Source organism: Physella acuta, unplaced genomic scaffold (genome assembly GCF_028476545.2).
Source record: "Physella acuta isolate Inbredline_101_S28 unplaced genomic scaffold, ASM2847654v3 ptg001480l, whole genome shotgun sequence".
NCBI lineage: Eukaryota > Metazoa > Mollusca > Gastropoda > Physidae > Physella > Physella acuta.
Genome location: NW_026732995.1, coordinates 928,874 through 944,754, shown reverse-complemented (window position 1 = coordinate 944,754; position 15,881 = coordinate 928,874). Strand labels below are relative to the sequence as shown.

At 34.0% G+C, this 15,881-nt stretch overlaps 2 protein-coding genes across 2 annotated transcripts; one reads left to right on the top strand and one right to left on the bottom strand.

Moving 5' to 3' along the window:
* The first annotated feature begins 190 nt into the window (after nucleotides 1-190).
* Nucleotides 191-10,267, top strand: LOC131928275 (cell cycle checkpoint protein RAD17). Its single transcript, XM_059284263.1, has 17 exons — nucleotides 191-421; nucleotides 3,122-3,239; nucleotides 3,855-4,018; nucleotides 4,321-4,398; nucleotides 4,656-4,815; nucleotides 5,141-5,354; nucleotides 5,609-5,734; nucleotides 5,962-6,031; nucleotides 6,200-6,305; nucleotides 6,417-6,602; nucleotides 6,714-6,793; nucleotides 7,267-7,413; nucleotides 7,560-7,709; nucleotides 7,908-7,947; nucleotides 8,635-8,715; nucleotides 8,837-8,894; nucleotides 9,711-10,267. The coding sequence occupies exons 1-17, from the start codon at nucleotides 359-361 to the stop codon at nucleotides 9,940-9,942; spliced, it is 2,073 nt and encodes a 690-aa protein (XP_059140246.1). The 5' UTR covers nucleotides 191-358; the 3' UTR covers nucleotides 9,943-10,267.
* A 366-nt stretch (nucleotides 10,268-10,633) lies between these two features.
* Nucleotides 10,634-14,865, bottom strand: LOC131928253 (uncharacterized). Its single transcript, XM_059284219.1, has 4 exons — nucleotides 14,774-14,865; nucleotides 13,911-14,045; nucleotides 12,118-12,564; nucleotides 10,634-10,771 (listed from the first exon to the last, which is right to left on the bottom strand). The coding sequence occupies exons 1-4, from the start codon at nucleotides 14,819-14,821 to the stop codon at nucleotides 10,634-10,636; spliced, it is 768 nt and encodes a 255-aa protein (XP_059140202.1). The 5' UTR covers nucleotides 14,822-14,865.
* Between the last annotated feature and the right edge of the window lie 1,016 nt (nucleotides 14,866-15,881).

The window sequence follows — 15,881 nt, the reverse complement described above, 5'->3', positions numbered from 1 at the left end:
TCAATAAAATATATTTTCTAAAAATTATTATTTAAACAAAGCTTATATTTATAGGTATTCTATATTATTTGTTTTTAAAATATCCCGGCTTACATAATACATAATTATAAGCTTATATTTATTTTTCCATATAGCTCTGGTCGATTATATATTTTTAATAACAAGGGAGAACTACTCTGGTTTTGTTTAGTATACACCTGAAGTCAATGAATTTAAGTATTTAAAAACAATGAAAAACATTTGAAAAGATTTTAAAATATTCTAGACAATTTACGATGTTGTTTTGTTAATGTTGAATTCAGTTAAATTATGTAAACATTTTTAACTATTGCAAATTTAAAAATAGTTTAATAAGACCATGGATGATGATGAAAATGACGTTCAAATTATCAAAGTTACCACTTCTTCCAAGAAAAAGCAGGTTGGTAGACTAAAGATTAAGAAGAGTAAACTCATACTTACAAGTTAATAGTTATTTAGACTAGTCTAGAGACTGAAGAGTAAGGCTAAGTAGTTATCTATTTGTTAGTTCTTGTATTAGTAGATCTAGCTACTAGACTCTAGGTCTAGATCGACATATGGTAGATACTAGAATGTCAGAATGATATGGGCTGTGTTTGTGGTATTAGGGATTTTGGTAAAAAAGCACTAATCATCATATAAAAATAAAAATTACATATTCTTGTAGAGCTCAACAAAATGAAAACAAAACAAAAAAGATTTTCTGTCTAGCTCAAATAGTTTTTTTTTTGCGAATTTTTTTGTGAGGGGTGGAATCCCCTTACTTTTGCATTGGCCAATTGTGACAAGTCATGGTATACCTGAATAAATTGAGCATAGTTATTTTAATTGCAGTTGTATTGTGTTCATATTTGCAGAGTTTAGCTAGAATGATATATAGAACTTGTAAATGCTGTTAAAATGAATAAAAATAATACAGAACTTATATTTTTGTGTTGGCTTCCTCCCATAACCCCAAAAAACTGTGTGCTGCGCAAATATGAAAATGTTTCTAAAGCCATATTTTATATAAATACAGCAAATGAAAGAACTACAAAGTTTGAAATCTAAAGTAAATGACTTGAACACTGTTATGTGCATATAATATTATAATTGCCTCATTATTTTGGGCAGGTGAAGTAGAGTCCATCTTTAAGCCAATTTGTTATAAAACTGCTGCGCAAATATGAAAATGTTTCTAAAGCAATATTTTATATAAATACAGTGAATGAAAGAACTACATAGTCAGAAATCTAAATGACTTGAACACTGTAATGTGTATGTAACTGCCTTGTTATTTTGGGCAGGTGAAGTAGAGCCCATATAAGCCATTTTGTAATAAGTGAAATGAAGTTATCAGATCAATGTTTTTATGTGTGAATTGTGTGTGTATGGATTCTGATTTTCAGCATATAACTATATCTAAGGGTAAGTAGAACTTGAATACTTAAAATTACAGTTAGCACAATGTTTGTATAGCAACAGACAGGTAACCTAGATCTAGGTCTGACTCTTGTCAGTCTAGTCTGACAAAATTGGATTTTAGGAAAAACATTCTGCAAAACTAGAACTAGAGCTGAAAAAATTAAAGATGGGTATGTAAATATATTTTGAGATAAAAAATTAGGAGATTTGTTTGCACATTCCATAAGAATGCTGTTGTTAGTTGATCAAACTTAAAGGCCGGAAGATCGGGATGAAAAAATATAACAATGGTGGCAACGCGACCTACATACAGTGACCACCTCTAAACGAGTATATCTAATGTCAGAGTCAAAATATCCAAAAACAAATATCATTTCCACATATATAAGATATGTCTGCTCAGTAATCTTCACTCATCTAGAATAACCTTTTAAAAAATCGTGATTCCAACGTATTTGAAACTAGCCTTCATACAGGGGGAAGACCAAAGCAGAGACAGCGTGCAATCAGATCGCTAAGCCATCAAAACAATGGGAAAACCATTCTACTTTTCATTTAACATTAGGAAATGACCTTTTAAACTTAATTAATTACCATAAATTAAAAACTTATTAGTATGCAAAACCAAATCTCGTGCGCCCGGTATCAGAAAGTAATGGGCGATTTCGGGTCATGTTTTTACCGCGATCTCGGCCGATACCGACAACCCTAGTGGTATCAAGGTTAGTTTCAAATACGCTAAAAACTCGATTTTTGAAAAGTTTTCTCTTAGATATATTAGTAAATGCTCATTTGAAAGTAGTCACTGTATGTAGATCGCATTACCACCATTGTTATATTTTTTCATCCCGATCTGCCGGCTTTTAGTTTTGATACACTTGCGCTGCAAGCATTTTTTGGGGGTAGGGGAGGAAGACAACAAAGAGAATACTTTCTGTGTAATTTTTATTCAGTTCAACAACATATACAAGTTCTATATATTATATCATTCTAGCTAAACTATGCAAATATATACAAAATACAACAGTGAATAAAATGAATATGCTCATTTAAACATATATTCCATTACTCATCACAAATGACCAATGTTAAAAAGGGGGATTTTTACCCTTCATGAAAAAATTCATTAAAAAAACTATTTGAGATAGAAAGAGAATCTTTTTGGTTTTGTTTTCTCCTTATGGAGATCTGCAAGAACATTTTTTTATATGATGATATTTGTTTTTTTTAACCAAAATCCCTATATGGGATGATATAATTAAGTATCAACCCTGTGTATCATATCCCTGGCTGGCAGAATGAGTCCCTCAATCAACCGGCAGGCTTGAGTTAAATATAAACACAAAACTTATTCTAGGCAGAGTAGTTTTTTAAAAATATGAATTTTCCAAGGTTTGAGAGTTGTTGTATAGGCACCTATATTTTATAAAAGTTGCAACTTGTAGACTCTAAACATAAAGTTTTAGATTTAGGTGCTAAAGTTGCTAGAAGATGTTGGCAATAGAGTATGCAAGTAAAATAAAAACTAGAATAACAGATGACTAAAAATGATTTTGTGGTGTGGCATCATTAAATAGTGACTACAGTAGGCCTACAGATTTACAGTTGAACCTCTTTGTTGCTTTGTAATCTACCATTTAGAATATTGTTTCAATTATGGTAATTTTATTTAAAAAATGTGTATTTGTCATTTCAGAAAGAATTATCCTGGGTATCATCTTCATTTGATGTATTTGAACCAATTGAAGGAATACCAAAATCATTGAATACACCTAAGCAACATAATGTACCTAAAACGAAACCACGAGGAACTGGTAACTAATGTATTCAGTTAGGTTTCTATGATGTGCACAGTTTGTGGGGCACATAAACTAAATATAATCTTGTCATATGATTCTTTTAATGACCACTTGAATTCCTTATGTTCAAGCTGTGTATGGTGATACACTGTTTTATATGGTTAATAAAGTGGCAGTGTTAGTGGGCATGAGGATGGTGTGGTCGTGTGGTAGAGCGCACCGCTGCTAACTGGAAAGTCTTAAAGATCCCAGGTTCAAGTCTGTAGGATGCCCCTGAGTTCATCCAACTGTGATGGGTACCTGACTTAGGGAAAGTAAGGTCAACTTGCTCTAGTACTGACCTTTCATATGCCGAGGTCACAGATAGGTGGACTCTACTATTTCATCTGCCCCATAGACCACCAGGTTCTAAAGGGTAACTTACTATTTTTAGGCACTGGTAACAAAAAAATTGGGATACAGTTTTTAATGTGTCTTAGGAAAGATACTTGAATTTTAAAATACTGATAAAAAGGTATTCACATCAAACTGAATGCAAGCTGTTTATTATAATTTGACACCATTTTGTTTTAAAGCAATCAACATTATGGGGTTTATTCAGATTTGTTTTATCTATTTCATCACCTCCAGGATCTCAGCAGAAACTGTTGACTTCCTACACCAATGGCAGCCTGTCCAGAAAGCGCCAGAGAGATCCATTTGACCAGACCGCAGGTCTAGCACCGATTCAAAGCTCTCTTAAAAGTGCTGCCAACTCTGAGCTCTGGTTAGACAAGTACAAACCTACCTCCAAGGTGAGTCACTTCACACACTTTCTAAACTATACAACTAACTATTGTTATTATTACATTCTTAATTGTACAATTAACTATTGTTATTAATACATTCTAAATTATATAGTTAAGTTTTATTGTTATATTCTTAACTGAACAATTAGCTATTTCTCTTATTAACTGCCTTACTAATGTCACTATTTTTGTATATGTAACAAAAGTTAGCAAAATCTGCATACATTTCTTTATTTGATCCCTTCATAAAACCACATACAATAGAGGATATTTAATTAAATAAGCAACCATTTTTCTCTTGTCCTTAGACAGATTTGGCTGTACATAAAAAAAAAGTCGATGAGGTTTCTGACTGGCTGAAACAAAGCACATCAGACTTCCACAAGGTAAGAAGAATATAATTTTTGTTCTAAGTAATATAAACTTTCATGAGCAGGATTTACATTAAAATTACTACAATGTAATAAGGGATTATCTATTTATGATGTCCACAAAAGAAAAATTTAATTTTATAACTACATAGACCCCTCTTAGCCCATGTATGTACACAGAAGTCATTTTTTCTCACTCCCTTTCCCCCTGTTGTGTGGACATTATACATCAAAGACCAAGTGCTTGATCTTCAGTCTTTTTACCTCACTAGAACGAAGCTTCAATTTTACTACTTACTGGGCCATCCGGTGCTGGTAAAACTATCTGTTTGCATCTGCTTTGTGCAGAGCTTGGCCTTGACCTTCAAGAATGGTCCAACAGCTCAGAGCAAGCAGCAGACCAGTGGACAGATGAAAACTTTCATTCATCAGGTATTTATCTCCTGTAGTTACCTGCCTTGCTGCAACTTTTTTCCTGTTATACATTTGGCAATGGCATCTTTTGGGATTTTTGATAATTTTATTAATACAATTTTCGTTTTTCCAACTACACTCATTCACAACAGCAGTAATTGTTAGTTTTATTTTAGTTAGAATTGTGGTTAGCATAATTTGCTTTGATCTAGAAATGAATGTTTAGACATATAGGTTTGGATCAGTTTAGCATTGGATGTTTATTAAATATTATTATTTATATATTTTCAGAGGGATTCAATTTTGATGTTTATAAAATATTATTGTTTAACTATCTCTCCAGAGAGGTCCAAAATTGATGTGTATCAAAGCCAGTCACAAAGTGTGATCTTCCACAACTTCCTCTTGAGAGCAAACAAATATCACGCTCTTGATCTGATTGGATCTGGTTCCAGCACCAACATAAGCACAAACCAGATGAAGAAATCCGTGATAGTGGTGGAGGATATGCCAAATATTTTCTTCAGAGATTCGGCTCAATTTCATAATATACTCAGGTAATTGTTTCATATTTTAAAACTGCTGCTTTATGCCATTTTATTTATTACCATAGCTTTTCCATTGTAGTTGATATAAAGGTGTCGGAACATTTTCTTGTTTAAAAAAAATTATTGTTGATATTTTCACGTTGATAGAAATTTCCATGTCAAAATAATTACTACCATAGCTTTTCCATTGTAGCTGATATAAATGTACCTGAACTTTTTCTTGTTTAAAAAAAAAATAAATGTTGATATTTTCACTTTGATAGAAAGTTTCATGCATCTGGTCGCCGCCCTCTTGTGTTCATCATGAGTGAGTCCAACAGCAGCTCGTCAAACATCCAGAAATTATTTCCTAAAGATCTTCAGCTCCAGCTTGGTATAACATCCATCAGGTGAGTTCATACACACAGCTGCTTTAAGCATTGTTGGAGTCTAGGTAATAGTATAGTTTAATTGTGTTCAGTCATTATTTTAGAATTATAGGGTGTTGGCCTGAGCAAGATACACTGTAATTACATTTGTCATTATCAAATATTGTGCTTTGTTAGATAGCTTTTCCTTCTATCTAAAATGTATGTAGTTCACAATTTAAAGATATTTTTAAAACCAAACTTAACAGCTTCAACCCAGTAGCACCCACAATGTTGGTCAAGGTTTTAAACAGAGTGATCAGTAGAGAAGCTGGACAGGTAAATAGCTCAACTCATTTACCTCAGCAGTTTGTTTTAACTCAACCTACATATGACACGTTTTTAAAAAAAAGTTAAGAGGACATACATTTTTTAAAAAATGCACATTTTTTTCAGTCTTGTGGTTTAAAATAGCAAGTTTATTTAAATATTTGTGTTTTGTTTCAGCTAAAGTTTGCACCTCCTAGCATATCTGTGATAGAAACCATAGCCATGTCATCTAATGGTGACATCAGGTCAGCTTTGAACACTTTACAGTTTGCCTGCAGGCAAGGTAAAATCTAGTCAACTTCTTGGCACAGGTTCACTGTTTAAAAATAAACCTGTCTAAAGCAATGCATTTATTTATGTCTACTCCAACCTATTGTGATGTGTTTTGTTTTAGATACAATAGACCTGAAGGGATTATCAAGATACGCATCTAAGTCAAAGGGGAAAAGATCCGTATCTAAGTCAGGAAGTGTATCCAGACAGGCTAGTGATGATGGCACTGACACCTCCTCCATTATAGGGGCTAAAGATAAAACCGTCTTTCTCTTCCACTCCATCGGAAAAATTCTCTACTTTAAAAGTAAATCAGTTTTATCTAAGCATGCATTATGTTTTGTGTAGTTTTTTTTAATAAGTTGCTATGTTGATTTCTGTTACATTAAGTTAATTAAAAGTAAACATTGACCCACAGGGGGAGAGCCAAATGAACAAACATCTCTACCAAAGCACTTGAAAAGCTATGAGAGACACCCTTTATTAACAGACCCAGAGGTAAGATTTGTGCTTCTCTATCTGGCAGGTGTAACTAACAGAAACTGTAATACTCTTGTAAACATTAACTGTCTTTTGTTTAGGTTTTATTTTTATATTAAATCTTAATTTTTACAGAAAACACTTTATTTTTAACTGAAATTTTCTTATTTATTCTGTTTATAAAATATTGTTTTTATTTAGTCACTGAATTGTAACAAAGTATGTCAGAGTCATTGTGAATGACTATAACCTAGTGTATTATTGATTGGTAAACGGCATCTTAATTGGTTTAGTTAAACATTAATTATATTAGTGCTGTCCAAGCTAATGAGGGACTGACAGTCCTAAAGACATATTTTAAAACTGTTATTTCAATGAGCAATGCCTTCCTGCTAGAGGAACTACAACAATGTATACAATATCCAAGTAAGGAAGACAGTTAACTTTAGCTAGATCTAATCCAGCCCTAACTCTTGAACTTAATCTACCAGGAAGTGGCCTTTAGATCACAGCTATCTGAGGAGTATTTCAACTCTTATCTGCATGAAAACTATGTTGAGTTTTTGTCCACTGTTGAAGACTTAGAGCGAGCATCAGAATACTTCAGTGACTCTGACTACATCTCCTCTATGTGGATGGTGAGTTTTTGAGCTTTGTTTTAGGGGAACCAAATTCAGAGTCCAGTTAGGTTATATTTCATGAATGCTTTTGTTATTAATTGTTTATATAATTATTTGATAAATGTTAGTTATAGGAGATTGTGATATGATACGTGATTCCACAGGCGAGGGAAGAACTCCAGAAATATTCCCTCTCAGTGGCAGCCCGAGGTTTCATTCACTCCTGCTCTGATGTCTCTCACCATGACAGTGTGAGGAAAAGTCAAGGCTGGCGACCTCTACACAAATCTCAGTGGTTTCAATCTAGCAAACGAGTAGGGCTTCTCTAGGAAACTAATTAAACGTCAATTTTTGTTACAGCTAGTAAATCATTTTGTTATGTATCCAGTTCTTTTAAAATAGAAAAATGTTTAATCTTTGGTTAATGCGTTTTTTTAGTAAAGATTTGTGCATAAAATTCCACATCTACCAAACTGTATACCATATTTACATTATTTATCTTTATTATTTAGGCAAATGAAAATATGACAACAGCAAGACAATTATTTAAAGGTGAGAATCCTGATATTTTCAATTCATCATCATCTCATCTTTTACCATAGTCTCCAAGTCTTGAGGCAGATGAAGTAGAATTTATCTGATTCAGTTACCTCGAGGTACAACGGGATAATGTGGTCAGCACTCTGCCCAGCAGCCTTTGTTCCCCTAACGCAAGTCAGGTACCCATCAGAGCTCGGTGAACTTAGGGACTTCCTACAGTCACAAGTCCAAACTCAAGACCTTCGGGCTAGCATCCAAACGCTCAACCATTTGACCACACTATCCCATTGATGTTTTCAATTATTTACGTACAATTTAAAAATAAAGTTAACCTTAATTAGAAAAGTGATATGTACAAGTTTTAGCGACCAGTTTTAGTGCCAAGTAAACTGGATCAGATGCACCATGTGTTGTTGTACACCAGGGGTCTCCAAACTACGGTCCGCTGGCCGGATGCGGCCCGTGATGTCCTCTCATCCGGCCCATGGCGATCTTTTTGTCCACGGAAAAAAACTATTGTTGGTGATGGCTGAGGAATTTTGCTCAGAAAAATCAAAGACATGTCTGGAAGAAACTAGCCCCCGAACAGAAATTTGATAGTTAATGCAGCCCTCGGACTGAAAAGTTTGGAGACCCCTGTTGTACACCATAGTGTAGAGAAATTAAAAAAAATTAAGTTTGCATCTTTCCATGTTTAAGGTTACCATTGGGAGCCTGAGGTGTTATATGCAGAGATTCTCCCTTACATCAATTTAACTAACCCAACATTGCATGATACAGGCAAGTTTACTATCATGACTAGATCATTCTTTACTGAAATCCCTTAAGCAATATTTATAAAGCTAATACTTAAGGATGATTAGACCATTAACTATGTTTATATGGATGTTGTTTTCTTTAGGCCAAATAAGTTTTGTCCAAGAGATGACCCAGTTCTCAAGTCAGAGGCATTTGCATGGGTGAGTAATTCACAAATTAATTATTACTATTTTACAATCAACCCCAATAATGATTTAGAACTTTTACTTCCAATTGTAATTCAGTTTGTTTTTTAAATCATAACATTATATTTGAGATAACTGTTTACATTAGTCTATTGATCGGTGTGGATGCATATCACTGTGATATTATACATTCATAATAAGCATACTGATGCTGACTTGTTGATGACATATTAACTATAAAATTAGATTTTTTTTTAAAAGTTCATAATTGTTAACAAATTTAACCATTAATTTAAAAATCATTTAATTCTGTTTTTGCTTAATATTTTAATTACAAACAATGGATGGAAAATCTGGATATGATTTTACAACTTCGAGTTGCACTGATTAACTTAATTAATTATGTAGCCTGCTAGGAACATAACCATGTATATTGTGTATTAATGGCTGCTTTGCTGGCAGCTAGAGTTTGTGTCATGGTCTTCAATTGTAAAGCCCAGGCTCTCTTTACAGTTTGTATCAACAGAATGAATTGAATCATTTCATAACTTTCTTTACAGTTTGTATCAACAGAATGGATTGAATCATTTCATAACTTTCTTTACAGTTTGTATCAACAGAATGGATTGAATCATTTCATAACTTTCTTTACAGTTTGTATCAACAGAATTGATTGAATCATTTCATAACTTTCTTTACAGTTTGTATCAACAGAATTGATTGAATCATTTCATAACTTTCTTTACAGTTTGTATCAACAGAATGGATTGAATCATTCCATAACTTCTTTCTTTAATAAGGTTTATTATAATTTTATTGATTTATTCTCAGGCGAAGAGCTGAGAGACTGGATGAGAAAGATGTTGTGATGAATGATGAGAGTCTAGCAGATGATGAAAGTGCCACATCACAGTTGATGTCAAACAAAGATGTGCTAGCACCTAGTCAAGATGTTGAGTCTAGCCATCAGGATGATGATGATGTACCCAACAGTCAAAGTAACATCCGTGGTTTGTGTGAGGATGATGACATTGTGATAGAAGACTTTGATGATGACTTCTAGATTGTTCTTTTTGTTATTATTGCAAAAAAAAAAAAGGACATAACTATCACCTAATTATTCCTCTGTTTTATTATGTGACAAATAAAATAGAAAGAAAGAAATACTCTTTTTACTTGTACAAAGTACAAAGCAATCAATAAATATCTTGACAATGTTGTTATTGCATGTTTACAGAAAAAAAATGAAATTAACTTGCCAGAACAAATGTTGGATTATATTTCTGAATGTAAATATGTTATTAAAGTTAGTGTGAATACAGTTGAATTCAGACTCATTTGTTTGTATAGACTTCCATTTTCTTTTTAATAATTGTTTTGTGTAATCTGTTGTTATTTAAGTTTAAAAATGTATTAAAAGCATCTCTATATTACAGTGTCTGGGCATTCTATTAATAATGTAGGCAAATAAGTGATATTTGAACCAAAAAATGTAGGTTGTTGGTAAATATTTTATACATTATAAATCAATTTCTAAATCACAACTGATAAGTGTTAGCACAAATCTAACAAAGGTCATGCATCAAACATCTCTGTAAACAATTAGTTTCCATGGCTTAAAATGAACAATTGGCTAAGCTAAAAAAGTAAACAATTTATGATGGTTGGCTAAAAGAGCTAACAATATGTTTGGTGTTGCATGCTTAAAGGCCATCCTGGATTTCAATACACAATTTAACATTGATAAAATGATATTAAGCTCTTTCAATTTTAGCTGGCACATGCTGAGTCTGCCTTTCATAACTGGCTGTTCCAACACTTCTTGTCAGCAGTGAAGTCTTGCCTGGACAGCCGAAAATGCTGTCATACAGCCTTGACCTCATGGGCCATTTCTGTAACATCAAGCATTGCAAGTCAGGTAATAAACCACAGCAGGAAAACTTTAAAAATAGCAATTCATATTTCAAGCTGAATATTACTCTTCTATTAACTACACATCCTCCCTCCCCCACTACCATTTGAATCACAACAGTTCTATTTTCATAACTGGACGTTTTGAAACAAATATTTGCTCTTTCTTAGTGTTTTTCATGCTTAAAGCCGTGCCATCCATTCCAATAGATTATCATCAGATAAAAAAAAAACAAATCAGGAAAATATATAGTTAGGAACACAGGATTAACACCATCGATCAAATTTTTAAAAGCCTAATTAAAGTATACTTCAAAACAGTCACTTTGTTTATATGTTTCTGAACAACTACCATATGAAAATAGTCCTCCGTCTTATTACATCTTGTTAAATCACATAAGGAAATTACCTAGGGGTCATCCATAAATGACGTCATGCTTTTTTGACGATTTTTACCTCCCCCTACCTCCGTCACCCATCATCGCAAAAAGCCACCCCTTTCTAAAATGACGGCACACCTCAGCCTACAACCCCCCTCAAAATTGCAATTGAAATTTTCTTAAAACATATTTTTCCAAAATCTTGTTTGAATTGTCAACATAGCGTATTTTAATCAACTCCTATTGCAATTTATTAAAACAGTTTTCTATAACGTGAAATAACGTCTAAAATTCGTTTTCTAACATTGCTTTTTTATTATGCAAAAGTGTGACGTCATACCATCTGAACACCCCCCCCCTCCTTCCCCTCACCACACACCGTCAACAAATTAAGGACCCCCCTCCTCCCTACGAGTTTGACGTCATTTATGGACGACCCCCTAAACCAGGGGTCGGCAACCTGCGGCTCGCGAGCCGCATGCGGCTCTTTTGATGTCAAGATGCGGCTCTTCAGCTCCATGCACAAATATTAATAATTATTTTAATTTGTTTTTAAAACTCTTAAAAATATTAGTCTGCAATAGGCCTACTCGGTAATTAAAGATATAGATCTAATAACCATGTAAAGTTTCTAATTTCGAGCAGAGCTTGCTAAACTACTTCAATATGTTTTGTGCGAAACATGTGTATGTTTATATATATATATATATATATATATATATATATATATATATATATATATATATATATATATATATATATATATATATATATATATATATATATATATACCTAATCAAATATCATAATATTGAAATAAAACTGTTTGTGGCTCTTTAATAACTGTGAAAAGTGGTAAATTTAAACTTTTGGCTCTTCCGTCGCAAAAGGTTGCCGACCCCTGCAAACCAGATGCCATAGAACGTGTTTTTAAATCAGGAAATTACCTTGACCGGATGTAATATCCCACGGTTGGACTGCATGATCCTAGTGTTGGTAACGACTGGACGCCTCACGTCTGGCCCCCAAATATTAGAAACCTGTGGGTGGTACGTGTCTTCCTGGCATCGCCTGCTCCAAGGTTCACCCCACAAATATTTGCTCTCGACATCCCTGCAGGCGACACACGAGTTGGTCAGTCTTTTTTTGGCTTGAACTTTAACCTTCACCTTGCAATCCCTTGATGGTGTCGACACACTTGTGTTAAAACTAGAGGACTCTGCCACGTCACTGGTCTTGTAGAAGCCTTGACCGCCATCGTCTGCTGGGGACGGGTTGGTTTCCGGGAACCTGGGGTCATCTCGACACTGCAGTGTTTGTGTCAGACGGTAGATGTAGGCTGTGGCCAGGACCAGGATGTCAAGCTTGGACAGCTTTGTGTTGGGTGGGACAGCCTGGTCAAGTGGAGACATTCACACAGTACAAGACATGGACAGCTTTGTGTTGGGTGGGACAGCCTGGTCAAGTGGAGACATTCACACAGTACAGCTTTGTGTTGGGTGGGACAGCCTGGTCAAGTGGAGACATTCACACAGTACAGCTTTGTGTTGGGTGGGACAGCCTGGTCAAGTGGAGACATTCACACAGTACAGCTTTGTGTTGGGTGGGACAGCCTGGTCAAGTGGAGACATTCACACAGTACAGCTTTGTGTTGGGTGGGACAGCCTGGTCAAGTGGAGACATTCACACAGTACAGCTTTGTGTTGGGTGGGACAGCCTGGTCAAGTGGAGACATTCACACAGTACAGCTTTGTGTTGGGTGGGACAGCCTGGTCAAGTGGAGACATTCACACAGTACAAGACATGGACAGCTTTGTGTTTGGTGGGACAGCCTGGTCAAGTGGAGACATTCACACAGTACAGCTTTGTGTTGGGTGGGACAGCCTGGTCAAGTGGAGACATTCACACAGTACAGCTTTGTGTTGGTCGGGACAGCCTGGTCAAGTGGAGAAATTTACACAGTACAGCTTTGTGTTGGGTGGGACAGCCTGGTCAAGTGGAGACATTCACACAGTACAAGTTATAGGGTGGTAGTCAAGGGGCGCTTCACATAACATCTATTTGATTGTTTATTATTTCATCCCACGAAGACAGAAACGATGTATACATTGACAGTAAGTGGGTAAAACATACTATGAAATTTAGTTTAGAAATGTATCAAAAAATTACCTCCTTAACAATATAATACGCGTGTTACACGTTTTTACAACTAAACTAATCTTGCATATTGATAGTATTGTGTCGCTATAGAAGGAGAAACTTGTTCCAAATTTTTAGGCAAGAATCTCGAGGGACAGATACAAATACCAGTTTCCATTTGTAACAGCTCACCACTGATATGCATTCAAAACTACAAACTCAAGTAACACAGAAATGGATGAGCATTCGCGTAATGACAAGCTTCACAATACATATATATATATATATATATATATATATATATATATATATATATATATATATATATATATATATATAAATATAAATAAATTTAAAAACAATATATATATATATATATATATATATATATATATATGTATATATATATATATATATATATATATATATATATATATATATATATATATATATATATATATATATATATGTATATATATTAGTAGCTTGCTTCACTAAATTTCAAACTGGGTAATTTAATCTGAGACAACAAACCAGACAAAAATATGTCCAAATAATTTCAAATAATTTAACCTGGGTTTGTAAAAAAGAATAGACTAACCGGCAATGATCGTTGTAATTCCAAAAAAGCTGTTCTCAGCGTCTTAACCCGTGACCTTTCCCTGGCAGCGTTGTTTTGTGGTGTCTTTAGCCTACGATTCGGACAAATATCTGGCAATTTGCTCATGTCTAGTTCCTGTAAATCCAATACAAACACTATTGTAAAAAGCTATAAACCAACTCAGCAGTACAAGTTATTTAAATGAATACAATTTAGCTCATATTTTAATGCATCAAAATAAGATGTTTCGAAAAATAAAATCTGAAGTTTATAAAAATCTATATTGTAAAAGTTTAATCATCCAAAGATACTTAATAATAACTGGGAAAGAAGAATTATTTGGACGTTTTATTAATGGTAGAAGTTGCATGCTGATTGCGGTAACTATAAGGGTTTACTTCGGCCGTCTAATAATGGCCTAATTAACATAAACACAATTTATTTGCTGCGATTTTAAAAATCTAAAATGGAAAACAGACGCTTCTACATTGTGAGTAAGAGCAGATTACCCAGTAAAGTTAGACGAGTAGTCTATTATGTTGAGTAATGAATATTAGCAGATTGCCCAGTAAAGTTAGACTACTCAACATAATAAATATTAGCAGATTGCCCAGTAAAATTAGACTACTCAACATAATCAATATTAGCAGATTACCCAGTAAAGCTAGACTACTTTACATGTTGAGTATTAGCATATCACCCAACAATGTTGGACTAATCTACAAGTTCATTTCACAATTGTAGCAAGCGTCATCAAGTTAACGTTGGCTGGTTGGGTCAACATTAACGCAACCTTCTGCATTATGCGACTAAATTGTTATATTTTCTGGACCTACTTCAGTTTAAAATATCTACACTCTCACCACACAGCATGCCACATAAAAAGTGAAATGTTCAAATTCTAAATCCATACATTCGTTAAATACGTTTTAAAAACAACTGCAGATTATCCTTTAAGTCCTAATGGAAGAGCAGTCTTGCTATGATATGTTAAATAAAGGGCGAACAACTTACAGCTTGAGGTACTCAAGCTAACCGTCTGCCGCGGCACCCCGTCACTCAACCACACGAGTAGTTTTTGGGGAAAGTACGCCCCACCCCTTTACCACTTTTCCCCTTTCGTTCAAATGATCGAATGTTAAGTTGGAAACATGACTACTCTTACTTTCTTTTTGTTTTGTTTTGTGCGATATTTATCCAAGGCGAAGGCTACCTATTTTTGTCAAGGTGCTTCATCAATAATCCAGTTGATAAAAAAACAAAACATTTGCTTTATATTTTTGGTAATTAAAGAACATAATAAGCATATATATATAAATTTATATATATATTCGTATATATGTATAGATATGCGTATATATATGTATATATAGATATGCGTATATATATGTATATATAGATATGCGTATATATATATATATATATATATATATGCGTATATATATATATATATATGTATATATATATATATATATATATATATATATATATATATATATATATATATATATATATATATATATATATATGTATACATATGCGTGTGTAAATATATAACATGACTTTATTATTATAGTCCGATATATTTACATACATACATACATACATACATACACACATATACACACACACATATATATATATATATATATATATATATATATATATATATATATATATATATATATATATATATATATATTAATAAGCCCCCTCCCCCCCCCCACCTCACCCTTAAGGACACACCCATACGATGTCTCGTGTTGAACCTGTAACGTGAGGGTCAAGCGTCAGAGAACTAAACGTGTGAGACATCTTCTCCCTGACATTTCCAGAGTCCAAAGTTCCGCGGTTCCCCCACATCTCGCCACACCAGCCAGGTAGGCCAAGCCGGCAACCCCAAGTGGAAGCAGACGCGATGGTGGCGGGAGCAGTTGAGCCTGTGGAGGAGACCGATACACACTTGAGCTG